Below are 21,606 nucleotides of genomic sequence, written 5' to 3'. Positions count from 1 at the left end.
CTCACAACTTTCTTAGTATCCAAATTGATCGTCAAGCTCATCAATACTTCCTCTCTCAAAAGCAATATTGTCCAACTTGTACCAAATTCCCTACAGATCTTCTGCCGGATAACTTTCTCTCCGATCCAACACTATACCGAAGGCTTACAGGATCTCTTCAATATCTCACTCATGTGATCGTATATTGCATACAACATTAATCTTCTATCATATATTAAATACAAAATAATTAGGTGGCTAATTATGATTGGCCAACTCTTGAGCTTGTATTGTAATGTCTATTTATAGCTATCCCTTATAATCGTGATGGATATAATAGAAATGATATTGTCTGCTACGTCTCTACTGTGTTTTCATCTCTTCTTCTCTTGCTCGTGATCTGAATCTACCTCCTCAAGAATCCTTCATTTCTACAATATGCAGGAGATGAAATGACGGTGACTTCCATGAGGCAGTTAAGTATTGCATTAAATGAGTATTTATTGAGCTAAGCAGGCTATGGGTTTTATTAAATGATGTGGCCCAATTCTATTATTATTATTTAGCAAACAAACAGCTCCTTTTTAAGACATTTTAATCGAATTTGAGGGTTTGAACTTTGTTAAGAAATAATATTTTTTACAGAACTTTAAAATTAAGCATAGTAATAATAATAATAATAGTTGTATATGGGAACATACCTGATAGAAGAAATATATAAATTATAATGCATTAATTTTATATAAAGATCAAGTATATATAGATAAGAAAGAAGGGTGTATGGGTCATATAAACTGTCAATTTTTTTATGAGAAAATCCTAAAAATGGAAACCGACAACAAAAATAAAAAAAGAGCAATACATTAGGGGGGATCAATGATATGAACGTAGTCAGGTGATGGAGATAAAGAGGGATCATAGTCGAGCAAGTGGAGGTCTGAAGTTCATAGGCAATCGACAACAAAAATAAAAAAAGACTAGGCAACCAAGAATAGAGGTCAGGCGGAGACCTAATATTGGCAATAACACTTAGGGCATCTCCAACCGAAAAACTCATTTTTCACTCCAAAATGCAATAACTTAACTCCAATCAAACTTCATTTTCTAACATAAAAAAGGAATATTCTTAGCATATTCTTTTTCTTATTTTATTTTAAATTTTTTTAATCATAAATTTATATTTATCAATTTTAAACCTATTATAATTTTAAAAATTATGTTTCTTTTCTCGATATAAAAAAATTGGGATATTAATATGTTCTAAATAAGCAAATATATATTTGATACAAATAAAATTACATTAAAACATAAATGAAAACCAAAAAAATACAAGAGCAACTAAACATTAAAATTAGTATATTAATCCCACAAATGCTCAATTAATGCATTTCATAATGCAATGTGGGCAAGAATATTAGAAAAGAGGTTCGGACAACAACAACCTCCTTCAAACTCGTTTGGACAATTTCTCGCAGATCTTGGAGGAGCTGACGCCACTCTTCCGGATTATTAGATTGTCATAACTTGCTATTTTATTTTATTTAATATCAGAACTTGTTTTGTATTTTGATTCAAATTTTTTTTTTAAGTATTGTAGTATTCACTATTCAATGTCTTCTATTATAAATATATTATATGAAAATTATCGTAATTTTTATGTTAATGTTTATCTTTAAAAAAATAATTACATAAAAAATATTTTAATTTTTGAATTATTTTAATATCTTTAATGTAATCCTACTACCAATATTTTAATTTTTAATTATTTATAATATAAATTTATATTTAAACATGTACAATTAAAAATAAATTATATATATTAAATAAAAATGGCGTATGAACAATGCAACGCCATTATTAGCATCACACTGCTCATTGGCATATGAATGCTGGCGAAACTGCCGTTCAAATGGGATGATCCCCAAACGCCATTCAGGCATATGCCAATCAACTGGAGACAGCCTAACTCTAACCTCACTTAAAAGAATGATGCAACTTGAGAAAAATCAAGCACAAGGTAGAGAGTTTCCAACCATATTCACTAAGCAAACAAGCCAAGCAACACTAGGCAATCAAACACATTCATAAACTATTAAAAAATAAGTATTTATTTTTTATTTCTAATAATGAATAAAAAATCATAAAATATATGACTAAAAACATGACCGTGAAAATATGGCTCTCTCCTTTGGCAAATGAACCATAAATATTATAAGATGATTTCTTTCTAATTAGATAAAGAGAAGCATCAACCTGACAACAACACTACAAAAATGATAATTTTCTCTCAAAGTTTAGGCATTTGTCATAAAAGCATCGCCTCAATTCGAAAGTCCCAAAGATTTCCCACACTTCGTACTCATTGATTAAGTTAAAATCATTAATTTGAATAAGTTTCAGCACAATTCTGCCAGAAACAACTAAAACTGTAATCCACATTAGCAGAACCCTTCACGATCAATTCGCTGGCATTGTTAAAACTAACGGAAACAACGGAACAGCCACAGAGAAGTAACAAAGAAAACAATCAGAGTTGCTGCGCTATATAAACTACATCACCGATGTACAAAACCAACGTCAGAATTTTAAAACAAGGAATAATGATAGGGATTATGGCTCCGCTATTCCTCTTCTGCGGCACCGGGCTTAGATGATCCGCCTGCCTTCTTTGGAAGGAGAAGGTTATGGATATTGGGCATCACGCCACCATTAGCGATAGTCACTGTGCCAAGCAACTTTGAGAGCTCCTCGTCATTCCTCACAGCTAATTGGATGTGTCTCGGAACAATCCTGGTTTTCTTGTTATCCCTAGCAGCGTTTCCGGCCAGTTCCAGAACCTGTTCATGTTCCAAAAGTAAATGATTCAGATAAATCGTTAACCGTCCCGAAAGTTTACTGATTTTTTTTTGGGAAGAAACTAAATGAATTAGGAAAACAAACGAAAAACAAAGCAATAAAGGAATGAAGAACCACATAGCATTAACCATGAAAACAAATATTTTGGTGGGCAAAAATGAATAGATAATGGATTAAGATGGGAAAATCCAACCTTAAAATCAATAGCTACTGAAAAATAACGGCAATCACTACGTTTCAACCTTACAATAATGAGGGTTAAGCTGCCAATCCGGTTCCATAAAGCTCACAACAAGATGAACCCACTCTAAGCCCTACCAGTATGGAAGAATAAGACGAACAAAGAGCACACAAACCTCGGCTGCAAGGTATTCAAGAACGGCTGCAAGGTAGACTGGAGCACCAGCACCGACGCGCTCAGCGTACTTGCCAGCCTTGAGAAAACGAGCTATACGACCGACGGGAAACTGAAGCCCCGCCTTGCTGCTCCTTGAAGTGGCCTTCTTTGAAGCTCCGGACCCTATAGCTTTCCCTCTTCCGGCCATTGCGAACTGGCTGCTAGGTCTCCGCACCAGATCTACCTCCAAGTCGGAAATAAAGCGCCGCTTACTCTCTACTGTTCCAGAAGAACGCCAAAATATTATTTATAGGATGAGGTCCTAAGGTGACCAATCATAGTAGAGCACACGGATTTCAATCGGGTACCGTTAGTTGCAGATGCGTTGGACGGTTAGATTTAACGGACAGAGGGGAATCCGAGACCGGTACGCCTCTGGTTTGGACCGTTTGGTTGGGAAGTAATTTTACCGGATTACCCCTTCGAAAACTATATCAAATTTTAGGGTAATTTTGTGCATATCAAAATTGTGTATATTTATAGAAATAATATAAATAGGGTTTTGGGTGATTTATGTTAAATGCTTAGGTGCCAATTTTATAAATCTTGTGTGTTTATATGCATAATTTATCCAACCACAATAAATAATTCTTGCTGAATCTATCAACCATACAACAAGATATAATAACTAAAACTAGAAATCAAATAATCAAACAAAAAATATCTTTGAATTTTTTTAAATTTTTTTAATTTTTTTTAACAATAGAATAAAGAAAAAGGATAAAAGTAGGTCTAAATGTGCAATTATTTCAACAATATAGTATTTTGCAAAAAGCATATTACTTCCCATAATATGAAGCTAAAAATTAGACGTGGACGTATGATGTAATAAGATAATGGTGAGCTAATATAAAACTTAATAGACTTGAAATATGCTTAAATTTTTTTGATATAAAATTTAAAATAGCTCACTAATTTATGCAAGTATACATGCTAAATCAAGTAATAAAGCGATAAAGTAAAGTGTCGAACTCACAAGAAAGTGATATATTATACAACAAAAAAACAACTATTCTTATCAAAATACATTAACTTATCCTACTAAAATGAAAATGAGGATTTTGAGTTCCTACCATTGAATAAAAATTAAGTAATAAAGTTAATATAATTTTGATAAATATTTTGGTTTGATACATGTAAATAACATATCTTTTTTCTAATGAGTCTTTTAATTATAGATGTGGATTAGAGCATGTACATCCTTATATTTCTGTCGAGCTTTTAGGGATAAAAAAACTTAAATTAAATTAGTCTCATTATAATTTTATTATCTCCATAGAACCTAAAATATTCAAACATCATATGTCTAGACATGCCAATATTTTATTTCAATATTCCTTATTATTCTTGCATTCTTTCGTTGATGTTATACATCACACTAGATGTTAACTGCACACATGATCATTATATGCATTAAATTAAGAACGAAATATATTGTAAATATCATTATCTCTATTAAAGAAAAAGAGTCTACATTAATACTTAATATGATCTTTACATCATCAGTTCAAAACAGAAGATCTAGCTAGTCATGAAATAAATAACAAACAAACTTATATTCTTCTTATTCATAAAAGAATAAAGTATAAGAGAAGTAAGAAGTTTATCATCATGGCGGATCTAAGTGTCTTTTCTACACTCTTTCTTCCTTCGCTTACAGATTTACTAAAATAAATATCTCTAAAGATTGAATCTCGTACTTTCCTAGTCTCTATTGGACTTTACTCTAAGGGGGAACTAAAGAATACACGAAAAAAAATACATTCATAAAAATGAACCCGCAAAATAATAAAACTAGCTTCTATTTATAGTAAGTATAGGATCGGGCGCTGCTTGATAGGGTTGCTCTGCGGCGGCCAAAAATGAATTAACGTCTCAATGCTATGATGTTGGTTCCGTTGCAGCGCTGGATACATGACACAATTACAACATGAATCAGTTCATCTCTTAGCTAAGTCGGTCCGACTCGTAGCAGTTAAAACTGCTCTGCCACGTCGCTGTGAAATGTGAGCATTGTAGCGCTTGGAACAACTTTTTGACGTTGCGACATAGGAAAGACTAACGCTTATACGTTGAATTTTCCCAGGACACCCAATGTTGCAGTGCTAATTTCAAGCGCAACGACGTTGTGACGTGATGCGGCACTAACATCTGTGATGTCGTACCCCTTGCAGACAATCAAGGTCAGCATCGTTGTGTTGAAATCAGTGCTCCGACGTGGATCAATACGATGCTGCAACATTAAACTTGTTGGCGTTGTGACACTTATAATATTGGCTTTTTCCTGCACAATTTTTGTACAAAAATAACTAAAATAACACATTTTTATTGTATTTAACATAACCAAAATATTACACAATCTATACTTATCACATATCTAATGAGATATATAAAGCAAATGGTATATGATATATATACTTCAAAACATTATGTTAAGATAGTTGCTATTTGCATGTTTTACATTTTTGCAACTTATGAAGTTTTGATGATTCCAAACATTATTGTTCAAATGTGTAGTTATCTCCTAACATTTTTTAGAAGAATTGCATTTGCTCTTATGTGTACTGACATTTCAGGAAAAATTAACTCCAGACTACGAAGACTTCAAATTAAATTCAGCATGCGATACTTTGTAAAGATTTGAAGCTTGCACTTTTTTTTTTTTTCAGAAAATCAAATTTGAAAGGGCATAGTGTGTATTTGAGATGATAAAACGATACACACAACAAGAGGATCAATATAAATTTCATACTGAATGACAGGACGTGTATGTTCGTACTAGGAATACGATCAAAACAGTTGATCATCCTATAGAGCATATGGAACGAATAAGAACTGCTCGAAATTTTTTTCTAAGTCCTATTTCGTCCATGCGAAATAAAATATCGTAAGGACGATTCTTTCACCGGAAAATTTATTGTTCAGACGCAATTTACATTTATCGTCCGTAGGCGACATGTCCTGCTGGTATAACATTTTCTCTACAGAAGAAATTAAAATCATTCGAGGACATCGGTTCTGTGCGAAAAGTTCGTCCAACAGAAATAGATATATCGTCACGTGGCGATGTAAGTCTTGGAAAATTTCGTCCAGACGAGCAGAAGTCAAGATTAGTTAGTTGGTTATCGTAGGTCTTAGGTTGGAGTTGGGAGTTTTAGGGTTTAGCATGACGATCCGGTCCTCTGTAAATTTTCGTGCAGTACGAATAAAATATCGTCCAAAACGATTAAACCGCTCTAGAACAGATTATCTCAGCAGTTTCTAGAACCGGCCTTAGTAATAACCGTTCGTACTGGAAGAGCCTAGTTCGTAACATACAGTGACAACGAATCAGAAGTACGAAGACATTTCCGTACACATATTCAAAAGGTGCGTTCAAGATCGTAAGTAAATCGTCCAGATGATCACGATCATTACGGTATGACGATCCACTGCGTACAGAATTGAAGTACTTGCAGTTTTTGGGATGTTTTCTTGTCTTTTGTATAAATAGTCCAAATTAACTGCACCGCAATCTTTTGTCATTTGTTCTTCCATTGGCCTACTTGCAGAGAATACGCCAAGGAAGAGTGGAAAGAGCATTCAAGGGCGAGGATTCTACACTGGAGACAAGAACTGGCTTCACTTGAATTTTAAAGGTAGCAGTCTCTACTTGTGAATTGGATTACTGTCACTCTCATTTCCACTTATTCCTTCTAGATTCTGTGAAAGATCTGTCAAGGAATCAGTTCTCTCGACACTTGGAGAGTGTGAACAGCGTAAGGTTCTCTGCCTACACCTTTGGAGAGTGTGAACAGTGTAAGGTTCGTCTGGCTACACTTGGAGAGGTTGAAGCCCGAAGGTTCTCTGCCCACACTAGGAAGTGTGAAAGACCGCAGGAGTTCTACTGCCCACACTAGAGGAGTGTGAAAGGACGGACGTTCATCTAGCCACACTGGGATAGTGTGAAAGGAAGGATGGTTCTCTGCAACACTTGGGGATTGGTTAAGGACCGGACGGTTCTCTACCGCACCGGGGAGTGGTGAAAAGAGTTGTTGGTTTGTATAAGGCTCTTCTCCGCCTTGCTGTGGTTGCAAAGAGAGCACTATTAGTTAGTTAGTGACAATATCTCAGAGAGGTGTAGCCTTGGGGGTGGATGTAGTCCTGGTTTAAGACCGAGTACACCTACTAAATCTGGCTGTCATTTATATTTACTGTTTTACGTTTCCGCAACTTTATAATGTTATCAGTTTTAAAAACTCTGTGGTTGAAAAACATTTTTCTACAAAATTTAAAAGAAATTTTTATTTCGGTTCAATAATTTTAAAAAGGGGACTTAATTTCTAAACTACCAATTCACCCCCCCTCTTGGTAGCCTTGGGACACTCACTTAGGCTTAATAACTTAATTACTAGACTAAACACATTATAGTGGGTAGATTATTATGATTAAGGGGTTGTTTGATTATCTAAAAAATGAATGCATTATAAATGAAATATAATGTAAAAGAAATACTTTGGAGTTATTTTGGATGAGTGTAAAGTAAATGCAAGTGAATGCTTCAATTCTTTTATTTGGTTTGAAGTAAAACGGATGTAGCGTGATGTCCAAAGATGGTGGGGACGGTGGTGGCTGGTCGTGGTGGACGAAGATGAGTGGCAGCAGTCGGCGATGATGGAGGTCAAGAGAGCTTGTTTGTGGTATAAATTGTTCTCACTCGAAACTGAGCAAGTTTAGTTTACCTTAAATATAAATTTAAAACTGTTTATACCATATTTATTTTACTTTATTTTGCATTCTTGTTTATCGACATTAAAATGAAAAATCAATGCATATTTTTTTGCATATCTTATCGATAACATTCTAATGAATAAGCTTTTGAATATTTTTTTAGCTTTTATCTAATAACTGCATGGTGGAAAACGTGTTACAACTCAACCCAATATAATCGGTTTCACTGAAACGGGTTGTACCATGTCAAAGCCATAACATGTTACCTATTTTTCAAGACCTAATTGAAAGAATTTTTATTATTTACTTTTCTTCTATATCTATAATTGTTGCATCCTGGAGTATTCACGGTGGTAGAGAAATATATTGTTTATTGAATGAAGATCCAGCACACAAGCAGATTAGATTGAGGGTGTAGTATTCATAAGAGATACTAGAGTTTTTACGTGGAAACCCCTAAAAAAGGGGAAAATTCACAGGGTCTGACCCAATTTAAAAGAATCCACTAGTATTTTGCAGTTGATTACAAATGAGGCCCTTCCTTGGAAGAAGGCCTTGGCTTGATATCGCAAATGTACATCATATAGAGCGCATTACATCAACATAAACATATTTGTTTGGTTGGTAGGACCATAGTCGATAGGACAGAGGTCGGAAAGACCGTAGCAGGCCACGGAAGTAAGAAGGACCGTAGTAGTAGGGTGGTACTCCAGTATAACTCCGGGAGTTAGGTGGTGGTCCGATAGAAGTTCGAGCTTTAGGTGTTTGTCCGGCAGCACTCCGATGTCAGGCGGTGTTTCGACAGTGGCACTTCAACGTCAAGGGGCACTCCAGCTTCGGGTGGCACTTTGACTTCCTTGGACGGTATAGTGGTGGTTTGATATAACCTGGCGGTGGTGCGGTAGAACTCTGATGGTGGTGCGGCAGAACTCCGACAGTACACATCCAAACCACTCCCAATTTACCCTTGAACTTCAACTTATTTACAAGCCATGCCACTCAAGAATTCTATAAATAGAACTTCATTTCCTCTTGAAAGGGGGAGAAGAGCCAAGAGAGAAGAATGGAGAGAAGAAAGAAAGCTCCAGCTACCTAGCTCCTCCTCGACCACCGTCGGAGTTCTGCCGCACCACCGTCAGAGTTCTGCCGCACCACCGCCAGGTTCTGTCAAACCACCACTAGACCATCCAAGGAAGTCAAAGTGTCACCCGAAGCTGGAGTGCCCCTTGACGCTAAAGTGCCACTGTCGAAACACCGCCTGACATCGGAGTACTATCGGACCAACACCTGAGGCTCGAACTTATGTCGGACCACCACCTAACTCCCGGAGTTATATTGGAGTACCGCCCTACTACTACGGTCCTTCCAACTTCCGTGGCCTACTACAATCTTTCCGACCTCTGTCCTATCAACTATGGTCCTACCAACCAAACACATATGTCTATGTTGATGTAATGCACTCTATATGATGTACATTTGTGACATCAAACCAAGGCCTTCTTCCAAGGAAGGGCCTCATTTGTAATCAATTACAAAGATTCTTTCAAACTGGGCCGGACCCCGTGGATTTTTCCCTTTTTTAGGGGTTTACACATAAAACTCTGGTATCTCTTATGAATGCTACACCCTCTATCTAATGTGCTTGTGTGTTGGATCTTCGTACAATGGTAAGACGTTAAACTATATATTTCTCTACCACCGCGAATACTCCAGGACGCAACAACAACATAGAGCCTTTTTAGTTCACCCAAAACCCTAAGGGAAGCCAAGTTTTTATGCATTTGCATTTCCCTTCTAATATTTGCATATCATATTATAATAATATTTCAGTTGAAAAAGAAATCATTTTCATATTTTAGCTAAATTACTTTTTTCCCCATAACAATTGCCTTTCAAGTTTATGCGCGCATACTTATTTGTAGGCTAATGAAATTTATCTACATTCAAAGAAAATAAACAATTTCTCCAATCTTCAACAATGTTAAGAACCATTTATATAAATAGATTGAGGGTATATTTGAGGCAGCTTCTTGACTTTTTTTAGATTTTTGTTACACATATTTTAACTACTTTTTTTTTTGTTATTCTTTTAAAATTTATGTGAAGGGAACCTGCTAGATCTACGTGAGTGTGGTAGCTCTAAAAAACTTGTCCCAGTTATTTTAAAATTTATAATACTCAAAACAATTTAAAAAAAAAATTATTTTACCTCCAACAACTTTAGAATAATATTTACAAAAATATATAAAATTTTTCCCAACAAATACTAAGTAATAATCTATAAATTTTTTAAATTAATCATTAATATTTTATGTCTAAGTAATCATAATTAAGTGCAATATGAGCACGTAAATTTTTACTAATTAAAAAAAAAGTTATGCATTGCTAGTTTGATAGAGCATTCATTCACCATAAAGCATAACAAAGCTCAATTTATAAGAACAAAAGAAAAAAAAATTGCAGAGAGTTCATAATACATAAGAGGTGGAGCTTTCATTCATCTAGCCTAACTTGGCAATCAAGTCATCCAGCTGAGATTTAGTCTCAGCATAATACTTCTCAGCCTCTGTAGAGCTCTTAATTTTTGCTGCATGGTCGAGCTGTCAACAAAACAAGCACAAAAATGCTTCAGAAATCGGACACAAATCAAACAATCAAGAAAATATAAGCAAATTTTGGGAATTAGAGTCACCCAAAATAGAAAATTAAGGCAGAGAAGACTAAAGGAAGCAGACATATAGGGGCTGTTTGGTAGCGCCCAAGATTTGATTTAAGTAAGATTTTATAGATTTAGTACAAAACAGAGAGAAAATTGTCCCAAACATATTCATAATCTGTCTGTTGAGAATTTAAGCTTTCAATTTAATGACATCGTTGAACCCAATAAATTGGGTCCTGCAATAATAGTTCAGGCAAGAGGTGAAAGGAACTCACATCGTCGATGGTAGAGAAAAGCTTAGAAGTAAGTTGCTTGAGAGCCTTCTTCTCCTCCTTTGGCTTAGCTGAGATGACAGTGTTGAGATCGTAACGGAGATACTGAGCCTTGAGGCGCAGGTCGTTCTTGACGTATGGCCATTGCTTCTTGTCGATGAGCTCTTTGACATTTAGAATGTCCTTCGCTGACTCTTTAGCCCTCTGGGCGGCTTCAGCTGGAGGCAGCGGTTGAATGAAGAATCTTTCTTTTATTGGAAGATCCAGATCTCTTGCCTCATCAGAGTTCAGTGTACCGGCTATGAGATTCAAAATCTTTTAAATCAAATTGAAGATAATAAATGAATAACATAAATCCAAAATTATAAATTTGCTTTGAACTTTAGATAATCACTCTTTGTCTGTTTTGTTCAGATTCGGTTCTATTCAGTAAAAATTACTGTACAGATGAAGCAGAGAAACCTACGGAGGCCGCCGGAGGGTGCTGGCGGAGGACCAATCTTGATAAGCTTCGGTTCGGCGAGCACTCTATTGACGAAGGCGACGCCGGAGACCCCTGCGGTGAAAAGTCCAAGCATGGCGCGACGCCCACTCTGAGCTTCTGTCTCCGCCGGCAGACCTTGAGATTTTATAACACTGAGCCCAGCCCGGCCACAGCCGGCGACCCGAAGACTCGCCGGACCCTCAAACCGGCTTCCTCCGCTGCGCTGGAGACTTCCTTCCAGAACTTTCTGCGAGGAGCCACGCAAGCCAGCCATTGAAGCCATCGCCTGCGCCATTTTTTCTGCCTTTCTGGTTGAGTTGAAGAATGAAGAGTGAGTGGACTTTTAATCGGAGTTCGGACTCCGAATGGGATGCCTTATCTGCGCGTTCCGATTTGGATAAGTTGAGATCCATTGGATGGTGGCCACGTGTTACAACGTGTGGCTTGAGCTTAATTTGAGGTGGATTGTGTTTGGCATTGGCCAATGAAGGTTTCACACGTGGATAGAAAGAGGCCCTTGGATTTTTAAATTTTCATTTGATTTTGAATCCAATCAACGACTCAAATTTCTCATTATGTTGAGCTATGTTGAATCATGTTTTATTCCGTGGATGATATCTGGTTGTATTTTGTGTCATTTATAGATTGATAACATGTGAAGAGAAGATAATTAAGTTTGAATATGAGAAAAAAGAGAGAAAGTAATGCCCATAATTTAATTTATTTTTTTATTCTTTATTATATAACAACTAGAGCTATTTAATTTTTTATATCAATAATAAACAGCAAAAATAAATTCTATAATTCAAAACATTAATATACATCTATATTCATTGACCTAAAAATAAATCATATATAATACTCGTGAATCATATAATCACAATATATCATTCAGAAATAAAATATGAGGAATCTTGATAAGTCTCATACTCTTGAATCTCTTCTCTGATCTAAAATCATTTAACCATATATAATGAACTCAATAGTCTATCAAACAATCAAATCATACAACTAAACTCAAAACACTACAAAGGAGCAATATGCATGTGAGTGGTCAAATCATAACATATATCATGAATCTGTACAGAAATAGTAAAGCTCACATGCAGTAGCAATATAATATGTAAATAACAAAATAGTGCGACATGGAAGTCAGTAAAATAAGACTGTGGGGAAACTAGTATATCAATATATATGTCGAATCAATAAAGTAGTCAGCATATCAGTCCTACCAATCAGTAAATAAATCATATAAAACGATAAAATCAAAGCAACAATAAATACTGTTGAAATCATATCAATGAAGTAGAATCTTATAACAATGTACACATGCTATTCAATCATTTTATATCAGTATTAAATTAGTATTTTTATCACATGCTGCTTAGTTTATCACATGCTCAATATATATTAGTATAATGAATCAATAACAATAACAATTATAGTGAATCAATAGTAGTATTAAATAGTATTTATATCCATATCAAACAATGTTAGTACATTATCATCAATAAAATCGATGGCAATAACAATAAAGCAATGTAGTAACAATAAATATATACAATTATAGTAAATCAATAAATAATAATAGTAAAGCAGTAAAATTATATAATAATATCAACAATGAATCAATAACATGCATTTCAATAATCATATGCTACACTATTCAGCAAGTAAGGAGTTTTGGTTATCACCTTGTTTTTCAGTAATCGGTAGTTAGTAACTATTGACTCAGTAAACATAGTCATCACTTTTTATAGGGGTGTCAATTTCGGGTCACGGGTCGGGTTCGTGTCTAACCCGAAATGACCCGAAGCTAAACGGGTTGACCCGAACCCGACCCGATTTTGGATACGGGTCACTATTCAAGACCCAAACCCGACCCGAGTCGGGTTCGGGTCAACCCGGATTGACCCGCTAACCCGAGTAATTTTCATTAATATCTAAAAAAAAAATAAAACATCAACACAGTTAAACAAAAAATTGCATGAAAAAATTTTTTATTTATGAATTAGAAGCAATTTGCTAATTACAATATACAAATTATACAAAATATTAAACTAACAAATAAATTAAACAAATAATTACAATTTACAGATAATTCAAACGAATATTACAATTTAAAAAAATTTTGAACTCCTTGACTAGTTGAAGTCTTGTGAAGTTGTGCCTGCCTGCCTGCACTCATGGAGTCCTGGAGATATAAGCTAACTGCAAAAAAGATAAACAATTAAATAGATATAATTTTAAATCCATGAATATTGCTGAATGCACTTTCAGATGCTACTGTTGTTATTGGAATGCATAGTATATCACGAGCCATTGCTGAAAGACTAGGAAATCTATATTGGTTCCCTTGCCAAAACTTTAAAATGTCTAAATCAATACTGCTATCAATCTTAGGTTCCTCTAGGTAGATGTCTAATTCAGATTTCCTAGGTGTAAAGGCATCCTTCTGGAATGAAGCAAAATCCTGTATTTTTTGGATGGGTATTAGAAATAAAAAATGGAAAATAAATGAAATGATAAATATACATATAAAGATCAACAATGAACCTGCAAAAATTTAGACTTAATCTTTGTAGGACACCCTTGTGCAACTGCATTCATTCTTGTACTTTCTCCTATTGCAGGATTCATTCGTGGATTGTAGTTAGCACACAATGAAATTAACTTGAGTTTCAGCTTCCTAAGTTCGGAGTTGGAGTTGCCAGCATACAATTTTTGATAACACCACTCAACAAATGCCATTTTATATCTCGGATCTAGAATCACTGCCACTGCCAAAATATCACTGAATTCTGACCAGTATTTTTCAAATTTCACAATCATTCCAGCAGCCATTTTCTTTAGAGACTGATGGCTACTCAACAAAACATTTTTAAGTTCCGCATAAGCTGTTGAAATACAAGGGAAGTATAAATTTGCTGTAGGATATTTAGACCCAGAAATGAGACAAGTTATTTCATGGAAAGGTTCCAAGAACTTGCAAATCTCTTCAGCTTTTTCCCATTCCATAGATGTTGGACAAGTCTTGTAATTAGAATCAACCAATTCTAAATGTTGAAAAGCACGTTTAAAATAAATAGCACTGTCAAGCATTAAGAAGGTGGAATTCCATCGGGTTGGTACATCCTGACGTAAACCTCGTCTCCCATCCAAGCAACTTTGTGAAGCACAATCAAGAAATTTTTGTTTTCTAGCTTGAGATCCCTTAACATACTTAATGCTCTCTCTTATTTTCCCAGTTGCACTATCAATGTCTTTCAAACCTTCTTGAACTACAAGATTAATGATATGTGCTGTGCAACGTATATGAAAAAAAGCACCCTCCATTATCAAGGCATCACGCAAATTCAAATGATTTTTTAGATAATCTACACAACTATTATTTGCAGAAGCATTATCCAAAGTAATACTAAATAGCTTGTTCTCTATTTTCCATTCAACCAGAAGCAACTGTAACTGCTCAAACAATGAAATTCCATCATGGGGAGGTGGCATGAATGAAAAAGTAATAATTTTCTTTTGCAAATGCCAATCATTATCAATATAATGAGCAGTCAAACAAATAAAACCATCAGTATTTATAGATGTCCAAAGGTCGGATGTTAAACAAATTCTGCTAGTGACTTTAGATAACTGTTCCATTAAATTACACTTCTCCTTAAGGAATAATTTTTTGCAATCATTTCTAGCAGTGTTTCTAGAAATTAATTGCAAGTCACGGCGAAGATATAACAGAACTGCTCGAAGCCCAACCCATTCCACACATTGAAAAGGTAAATCATGCATGATGATAGAAGCAGTAAACAAGTCACGAAATTCAGCATGATCAAACTTGTCATCACACATAGATATTGAAGATTCAGTGTTGGTTTGTAAGATCAACTGTCCTATATCACGCATATTTCTTTTCTTACAATTTTCAAGGTGGCGTCTAAGATTACCGGTTCCATTTTTGCTATCACATAGATAAGTAGTACCACATTTTTTGCATTTACATTTTTGTTTTCCATCACTCGTATTAGGTAACATCTCATAATGGCCCCAAACCACTGAGGTCATTCTTCGTCGTTTCTTAGTAATTGTCGCATCATTACATTGCTCGTTAGTGGGCTCTACAGGTATTTCACAAGTCTGTACTGCTTCATTTTCAGCAAAAGAAGAATTCCCTTGATTGGTATTGGAATTCTCCATCTAACAAAAAAATTACAAAACATAACTTCAATACTTAATGGGTTGAAGCTGCACTGAACTAACAGCAGTTACTGCACTGAAATTACAGAAGAAACTACACTGAAATAACAGTAGAAACTGCACAGAAATAACAGTAGAAACTGCACAGAAAAACCAAAACATAGAGCAGGGCTAGTTTGCATAGAACTAACAGCAGAACTGCATAGAAATAACAGCAGAATTGCACCAGAAATAACAGCAAAACTTGCACAAAAATACCAGCACATAGAGCTCGACATGGCTCAATCTCATTTGCACAGAATTAACAACAGTTAGTGAACAGAAATAAACAGCCGAAACTAAACAGAAATGAGATAGCATAGATGATAGAGCTCGACTTGGCTCGTTTCAACCACATAAGTGCATCACTGAAATAACCTAACAGAAAAACCAGCAGAAACTGAACAAAGATAACTAGAAAATCGAGCTCAACTTTGCTCGTTTGCACCAGAAATAACAGCAGAAATTGCACAAAAATACCACAACATAGAGCACGACATGGCTCGATCTCGATTGCACAGAATTAACAGCAGTAAGGGAACAGAAAAAAACCGTCGAAACTTAACAGAAATACGATAGCATAGAGCTCGACTTGGCTCGTTTCAACCACCTAATGACATAAGTGCATCACTGCAATAACCTAACAAAAAAACCAGCATGAAACTGAACAAAGAAAATCGAGCTCGACTTGGCTCATTTGCACCGGAATATCGGAAAAACCCTAACCCCAAAACGAACTTCGCATTTCACAATATGTAGATCAAAGGAAAAGGAGAAGAAAGGAAAGAAGATGAGAGATACAAACAGCGACAGAGGTAAGTGTTCTTGTTGATCCAAAGCAGATGTGCACGATGAACACCACGAAACCACGAACCAAGAATCTACCACAGAAGGAGAAGAGAGTAAACCGTCGACAGATCGAGGAGATCTGTACAGAAGAAAATGATAATCGGAAACGGGAAACCCTAGACGAAGCAGCGAAGCAACGAAGGAGAGGAGAGCTCGAGGTTTACGGCGCGTGAAATGAAAATGACGAAAACCTAACCCTAAAGGCCTTATGAATCCCGCTTACGCACGCGGCACGGCACACGTTTGACGCCGCGTAAAATTTAAAGCGGGTCGAAACGGGTCGTTAGCGGGTTACCGGGTTAACCCGGACCCGACCCGAAATTTGATCCGGGTCACTTTTATGAACCCGAACCCGACCCGTTTTTCGAACGGGTCGTGTCCAACCCGAAAATTCCGGGTCGTGTTCGAGTCGGGTTTTCGGGTCGTGTCAATTATTGACAGCCCTAACTTTTTACTCGTCGGCACAGTAATACTTTTAACTCCTAATCATTGTATTATTATATCGTTGTATCACGTGAATTAGTAGAGGATAAAACCAACCACAATTTTTAAATAAATATCTATCGACCCACCATCATGTACATGCCAATCAATTTTCAATCAACGGATCAACCAATTTTTATTTGTCTTTTACACATTACAATAAAAGCAATAACAATTAGTTTTATAGAATCTCATGTTCATTTCCATTCTTAATATTTTTATTTGTCTTTTACACATTACAATAATACGCTTAAATAAAATATCTAATTTCTATACATTGAACATATTTAATAACTTTTATTTTACCTAGTGAAATTTATAAATGTCGCTATCAAAATATTCGGAATAATCAGTGCAATAATATATAAAAAGTTGTGCAGTAAAAATTTAATAAATTCAAAAAAATTGCAATAAAATAAGTTCTGCAGAGAATAAAACAGTTAATCTCAAAATATTTAAAAACAGGGATATGATTAAAATTACCTAATCGATATGAATAATTTAAGTAAAAACAACAAAGCGATCCAGAAACCAAAAACCCATATTTCCCTTTCTTTCTGTTGCGTTGCAATTCAAACAGAAATTAAAAAATTCTTCATTTTCAAATATTTTCAAATTTCAGATAATTACAAAGAAGATGGATGTGTGTATCCACATAAAATATTTATTATCCAAGCCAGATATGCAATAATAATGAATGAGAAAGCTTTGGACTGTAGATCTTAAGCAAGGCAAAGAGAAAAACAACAATACGGCGAATTATTGTGTCCGGTCACCGGATGTCCGGACATCCAATCCGGTGATGCTACGTCACCCAGATACATTGGGTCTCGGTGTATTTTGGTGATGTGGTGACACCGGTTTGGTGTCCGGACGAATCCGGACACCGGACGCAATAATTTGCCCAACAATACAGAGCAAAAAATTCTCTTTAGTTTCATGTTTACATCATATATTACTTTTTAGCAGTTTTATAAAAACAGTAAGGAAGTTGTCCCAAATGAAGTCTGAGATGAAAGTTAACACTTTCTCTAAATCATTTTAATGTATTTATTTTCAAAAGAAATGATAAGGGTATATTTATAAAATTTGTTTGGTTAATTTAAGAGTTTTTTAATTATTATTGATGTTTATCAAAAATAAGCGGCAGCAATCCTTGATCGCATTCTAACACGTCTAAGTATTATGAAGATTATATTCTCTCAATGCCCACAATAAAAGTCTTACTATTTTTGCATGAAAAAAAAATTATTTAACAATATTTATTTATTATCAAATATTGTACTTTGCATCATTATTCATCCATGAAGATTAAGGCTTCGTTTGGGACGGCTTTTTTACTGCTTTCTAAAACGGAGTTTTAGTACAAAATTTTTTATTTTTGTATTAAAACTCCGTTTTATAATGCAATAAAAAATCCGTCCCAAACAAAAAAATTTTGTACTAAAACTCTATTTTAGAAAGCAGTAAAAAAGCCGTCCCAAAGGAACGGTTTTTTTACTACTGCTTAAATTGCTTTCTAATAAAAAAAATTTTCAATAAAAAAGTTGTCCAAGGCTTCGTTTGAGATAGTTTTCTAGCTGTTTTCTGAAATAGCTTTTTTATACAAATTTTTTTAGTTCAACATATTTTATGCTATAAAGTTGCTTTATAAATCATTAAGAAAGTTAAGGCTTCATTTGAAATGACTTTCTTACTGCATTGTAAAGTTGCTGTAGAGAAATTGAATTTTTAAAATTGCTGTAGAAAATAACTTTATAGAAAAACTATATATTACTACCAATCAAATGATAAAATTAAAAAAAATATATATATTCTTCAGGTTCTTAAACATATTTTCAACTAAAAACAACCAACTGAGCCATAGGCATCGAGTTAACTTGAAGCATCTCTCTGTTCTACATTTGCTCCTTTGTGTGGAAGTCGGTTTTCAAATTTTTATTGAGAAGGAACTAAAATGATCCATTTGACTCTTTATGAAGAAATAAAATGGCCTTCAACTATATTAAATGATCATTTTAATTCCTCAAGTCTTAAAAAATGAATCATAATAGTCTCATTGTGGAACTATTGGACCATTTTGATCATTTTCTCATCCTTACGCTATTTTCAAAAAGAAAAAGACAACAAATATAAAATCTTATATTTTCACTATAGCTATGTTTAGTTTGATTAATTTGTTAAATACTGAAGCAGAAAAGCCATAACTACTAGAAATGAAACTTTCCTTTTAGAAGGACCAAAGAAATGAAATTTCGTGTCACATTAACTAAACCAATAAACCACAGGCCAATGAAGAATTCTCAAGCTCTGGCCACCCTCTCCATGACTTCCTTGAGAACAACCTTAGTTTCATCGTAGCACAGCCGTGTCTTAGGATCATCCTTCATCTTCACAGCTTCTTCAAGCTACAAATTAACATCAATGAAACGGCAAATTATTACGTCCGGTGTCTCGATTCATTCGGACACCAATCCAGACGCCCCACATCATTAAAATACATCGGGACCCAGTGTATTCGGGTGACGTGGCGCATCTGGATTGGATGTCTGGACGTCCAGTGACCGGACGTAATAATTCGCCCAATGAAACACGTTTAGGTTTCGTTTGAGACAACTTTCTTATTACTTTTTAAAACAGTTTTCTAGCACAAAAAATAAAATTTTTGTACTAAAAACCTGTTTTATGAAATAATAAGAAAGCCATCCCAAACGAAGCCTTACTTAATTGTGTTAGCTTAAATTAATTAAGGCCTTGAAATATGGAGAGGTTTGTGTTAGAAAATCATATTGCGTTAACACAATATAAGGCATTATTTGTGTGATGACTGATGGATGGATGGGGGCCTTAGATCACTGATGCGATCAATATGTGGATTTAAGAGATTTTTCTGATATAATTAAAAGAGTTTAGATTAATTTGATACTAGAGTTACTTTGAAGGTGGATGAATTTTGGAGTTAGGTCATAAGCTCTGTATTCTGCCCAGAGAATACAAATAATCCAACTTCTTACTAACTAAAGCTGGCGGCGGACAAATGTGGATGAGCAGCTCGAACGGCCGCTTGACGACCTCTTTTTTCCCTTGCTGATTCAAGCTCGAGCTCGAGCTCTGTAGTTGATAGACGAACTCGACTCGAACACTCCTTGACTCGAGTTCGACTTGACTTATTTGCACCCCTAGCAGTGATTAATATTGATTCAAATAAGTGTCCAATTAAATTAGAATATTGCTAATACCTTATTGTAAAATTATTTAGATAGTTAAAAATTATTGAAACACTCAATCAAATTTTCTTTGGCATATCCTCATATATAGTTTAACTTGATTTGGGAAGGGTAGACATGTTCGATCATTTGTTTGAATAGGTATGATTAAGGATCTTAAAAAAGTTTATTTTTTCGGGTCAGTCGGGTCAAATTTGAGTTGTTGAGTTGATTCGAATCCAATCTAATTTTTCAAACGGGTGTTAAACGGGTTGACCCAAATTCAAATGTTTCAAATCGGATTATCGGACCGTGTCAATAGCCGACCCCCTAATTTTATAGCATATTTTAAAAAATAAATAAACAATCTACATATTTTTAAAATTATGATATTCTGATCATACAAAGGCGAATGTTTACTAAAAAGAAAAAAAAATCCTTTCACAAGTTTTAAGAAATTCTTATTAGCATTTCTATCCATCCAAAGCCCTAAGTTCCGTATCGCTCCGAGCTCACTTCAACAACCCATATCGATGGGTCTGCTTTCCTGGTGGAAGGGGAAGGCGGTGGCGCCGAACGCTGGCTCTTCAGGAACGAACAACGGTGGAGAGGGTGTTGCAGCGAAGTCAGAGGAATGGGCGGTGGAGACCTCGGGCCTAAACGGCGCGATGGAGGTTCGCCGGCCGGCGGACGTGACGGTGTTCGAGTTCGGTTCGGCGGCGGCTGCTGGAGAGAAGGTAACGCTTGCTGGGTATTGCCCGGTGTCAGAAGAGCTGGAACCTTGCCGCTGGGAGATCATCCCGGCTGCCGGATCAGACGCGCCCCTATTTCGGATTGTCTTTTGATTCCAGGGTATCTGTAGAAACTCCTTTACCTAGTTTTGATAATATGAAACTTTATGAAACAACTTCTTTTACTTGCAATGCATTTGAAATTGTTGCTTAAATTCTAACTTTGCAGGATTTTGATTCTTGAATTTGTGGGAATTGTTTCATTTTTATTTGAAATAAAGTGGTATGTATGTAAATCCCCCTTGATCGACTACTCAAATTTATTATTTGGGGAGTAATCATTAAGATTCGTATTACTTTTATCCGAGCTGGGATCATAGGACATGGTGAAGTTAAATTGTTTCTTTAAATATAGCAGGTAAAAATTCTTATTTAAAATTTTGTATATATGTCTGTCCTCTTTCATTTCAGATGAAGATAGATCTAACAAGAAGATTAGTTCGAGCTAGCCAGCCTCAATTTTACTTGAAGATTTCATTTTTAGTTCAAGTTAAGTTGAAACGATCTATTTTCAAAATGACCTTCAAGTTAACTCAGGCAATGCATATTATCTTTAAAATATATTTACGAAATTTAAAATTAATCCCATTATATATCATCATCATCGTCATCATCTGCAGCTTCTCCATCTCCATCATAGTCACCATCCTGTGCCTAATCCCAACTATCAGATTTGGTTCT

General features: G+C 35.2%; 3 protein-coding genes across 3 annotated transcripts; 1 reads left to right on the top strand and 2 right to left on the bottom strand.

Annotated features, from left to right (window-relative positions):
• Positions 1–2,348: 2,348 nt before the first annotated feature.
• LOC110109510 (probable histone H2A.3) lies at positions 2,349–3,462 on the bottom strand. The gene is made up of 2 exons (XM_020840608.2): positions 3,192–3,462; positions 2,349–2,816 (listed from the first exon to the last, which is right to left on the bottom strand). Exons 1-2 carry the CDS (start codon positions 3,378–3,380, stop codon positions 2,601–2,603), a joined length of 405 nt encoding a protein of 134 aa, XP_020696267.1. The 5' UTR covers positions 3,381–3,462; the 3' UTR covers positions 2,349–2,600.
• A 6,846-nt stretch (positions 3,463–10,308) lies between these two features.
• Positions 10,309–11,690, bottom strand: LOC110109513 (oxygen-evolving enhancer protein 3, chloroplastic). Its single transcript, XM_020840609.2, has 3 exons — positions 11,340–11,690; positions 10,877–11,172; positions 10,309–10,542 (listed from the first exon to the last, which is right to left on the bottom strand). Exons 1-3 carry the CDS (start codon positions 11,650–11,652, stop codon positions 10,444–10,446), a joined length of 708 nt encoding a protein of 235 aa, XP_020696268.1. The 5' UTR covers positions 11,653–11,690; the 3' UTR covers positions 10,309–10,443.
• An 8,886-nt stretch (positions 11,691–20,576) lies between these two features.
• LOC110109506 lies at positions 20,577–21,191 on the top strand. Its single transcript, XM_028691591.1, has one exon. It carries the CDS (start codon positions 20,668–20,670, stop codon positions 20,977–20,979), a length of 312 nt encoding a protein of 103 aa, XP_028547424.1. The 5' UTR covers positions 20,577–20,667; the 3' UTR covers positions 20,980–21,191.
• Positions 21,192–21,606: the final 415 nt, after the last annotated feature.

This window comes from Dendrobium catenatum, unplaced genomic scaffold (genome assembly GCF_001605985.2).
Source record: "Dendrobium catenatum unplaced genomic scaffold, ASM160598v2 original_scaffold_19754, whole genome shotgun sequence".
Lineage (NCBI taxonomy): Eukaryota > Viridiplantae > Streptophyta > Magnoliopsida > Asparagales > Orchidaceae > Dendrobium > Dendrobium catenatum.
The sequence above is the reverse complement of the archived record's forward strand: the minus strand, read 5'-3'. Positions and strand labels throughout refer to the sequence as shown.

What these genes read in the sequence shown, in the direction of transcription:
- LOC110109513 (XM_020840609.2), bottom strand. Translation starts at nt 11,652, where the DNA reads ATGGCGCAGGCGATGGCTTCAATGGCTGGCTTGCGTGGCTCCTCGCAG. An exon ending in AGCACCCTCCGGCGGCCTCC is followed by an intron (nt 11,173 to 11,339) that starts GTAGGTTTCTCT and finishes TGAATCTCATAG; the next exon opens with CCGGTACACTGAACTCTGAT. An exon ending in TTTTCTCTACCATCGACGAT is followed by an intron (nt 10,543 to 10,876) that starts GTGAGTTCCTTT and finishes TTTTGTTGACAG; the next exon opens with CTCGACCATGCAGCAAAAAT.
- LOC110109506 (XM_028691591.1), top strand. Translation starts at nt 20,668, where the DNA reads ATGGGTCTGCTTTCCTGGTGGAAGGGGAAGGCGGTGGCGCCGAACGCT.
- LOC110109510 (XM_020840608.2), bottom strand. Translation starts at nt 3,380, where the DNA reads ATGGCCGGAAGAGGGAAAGCTATAGGGTCCGGAGCTTCAAAGAAGGCC. An exon ending in TTGAATACCTTGCAGCCGAG is followed by an intron (nt 2,817 to 3,191) that starts GTTTGTGTGCTC and finishes GAACATGAACAG; the next exon opens with GTTCTGGAACTGGCCGGAAA.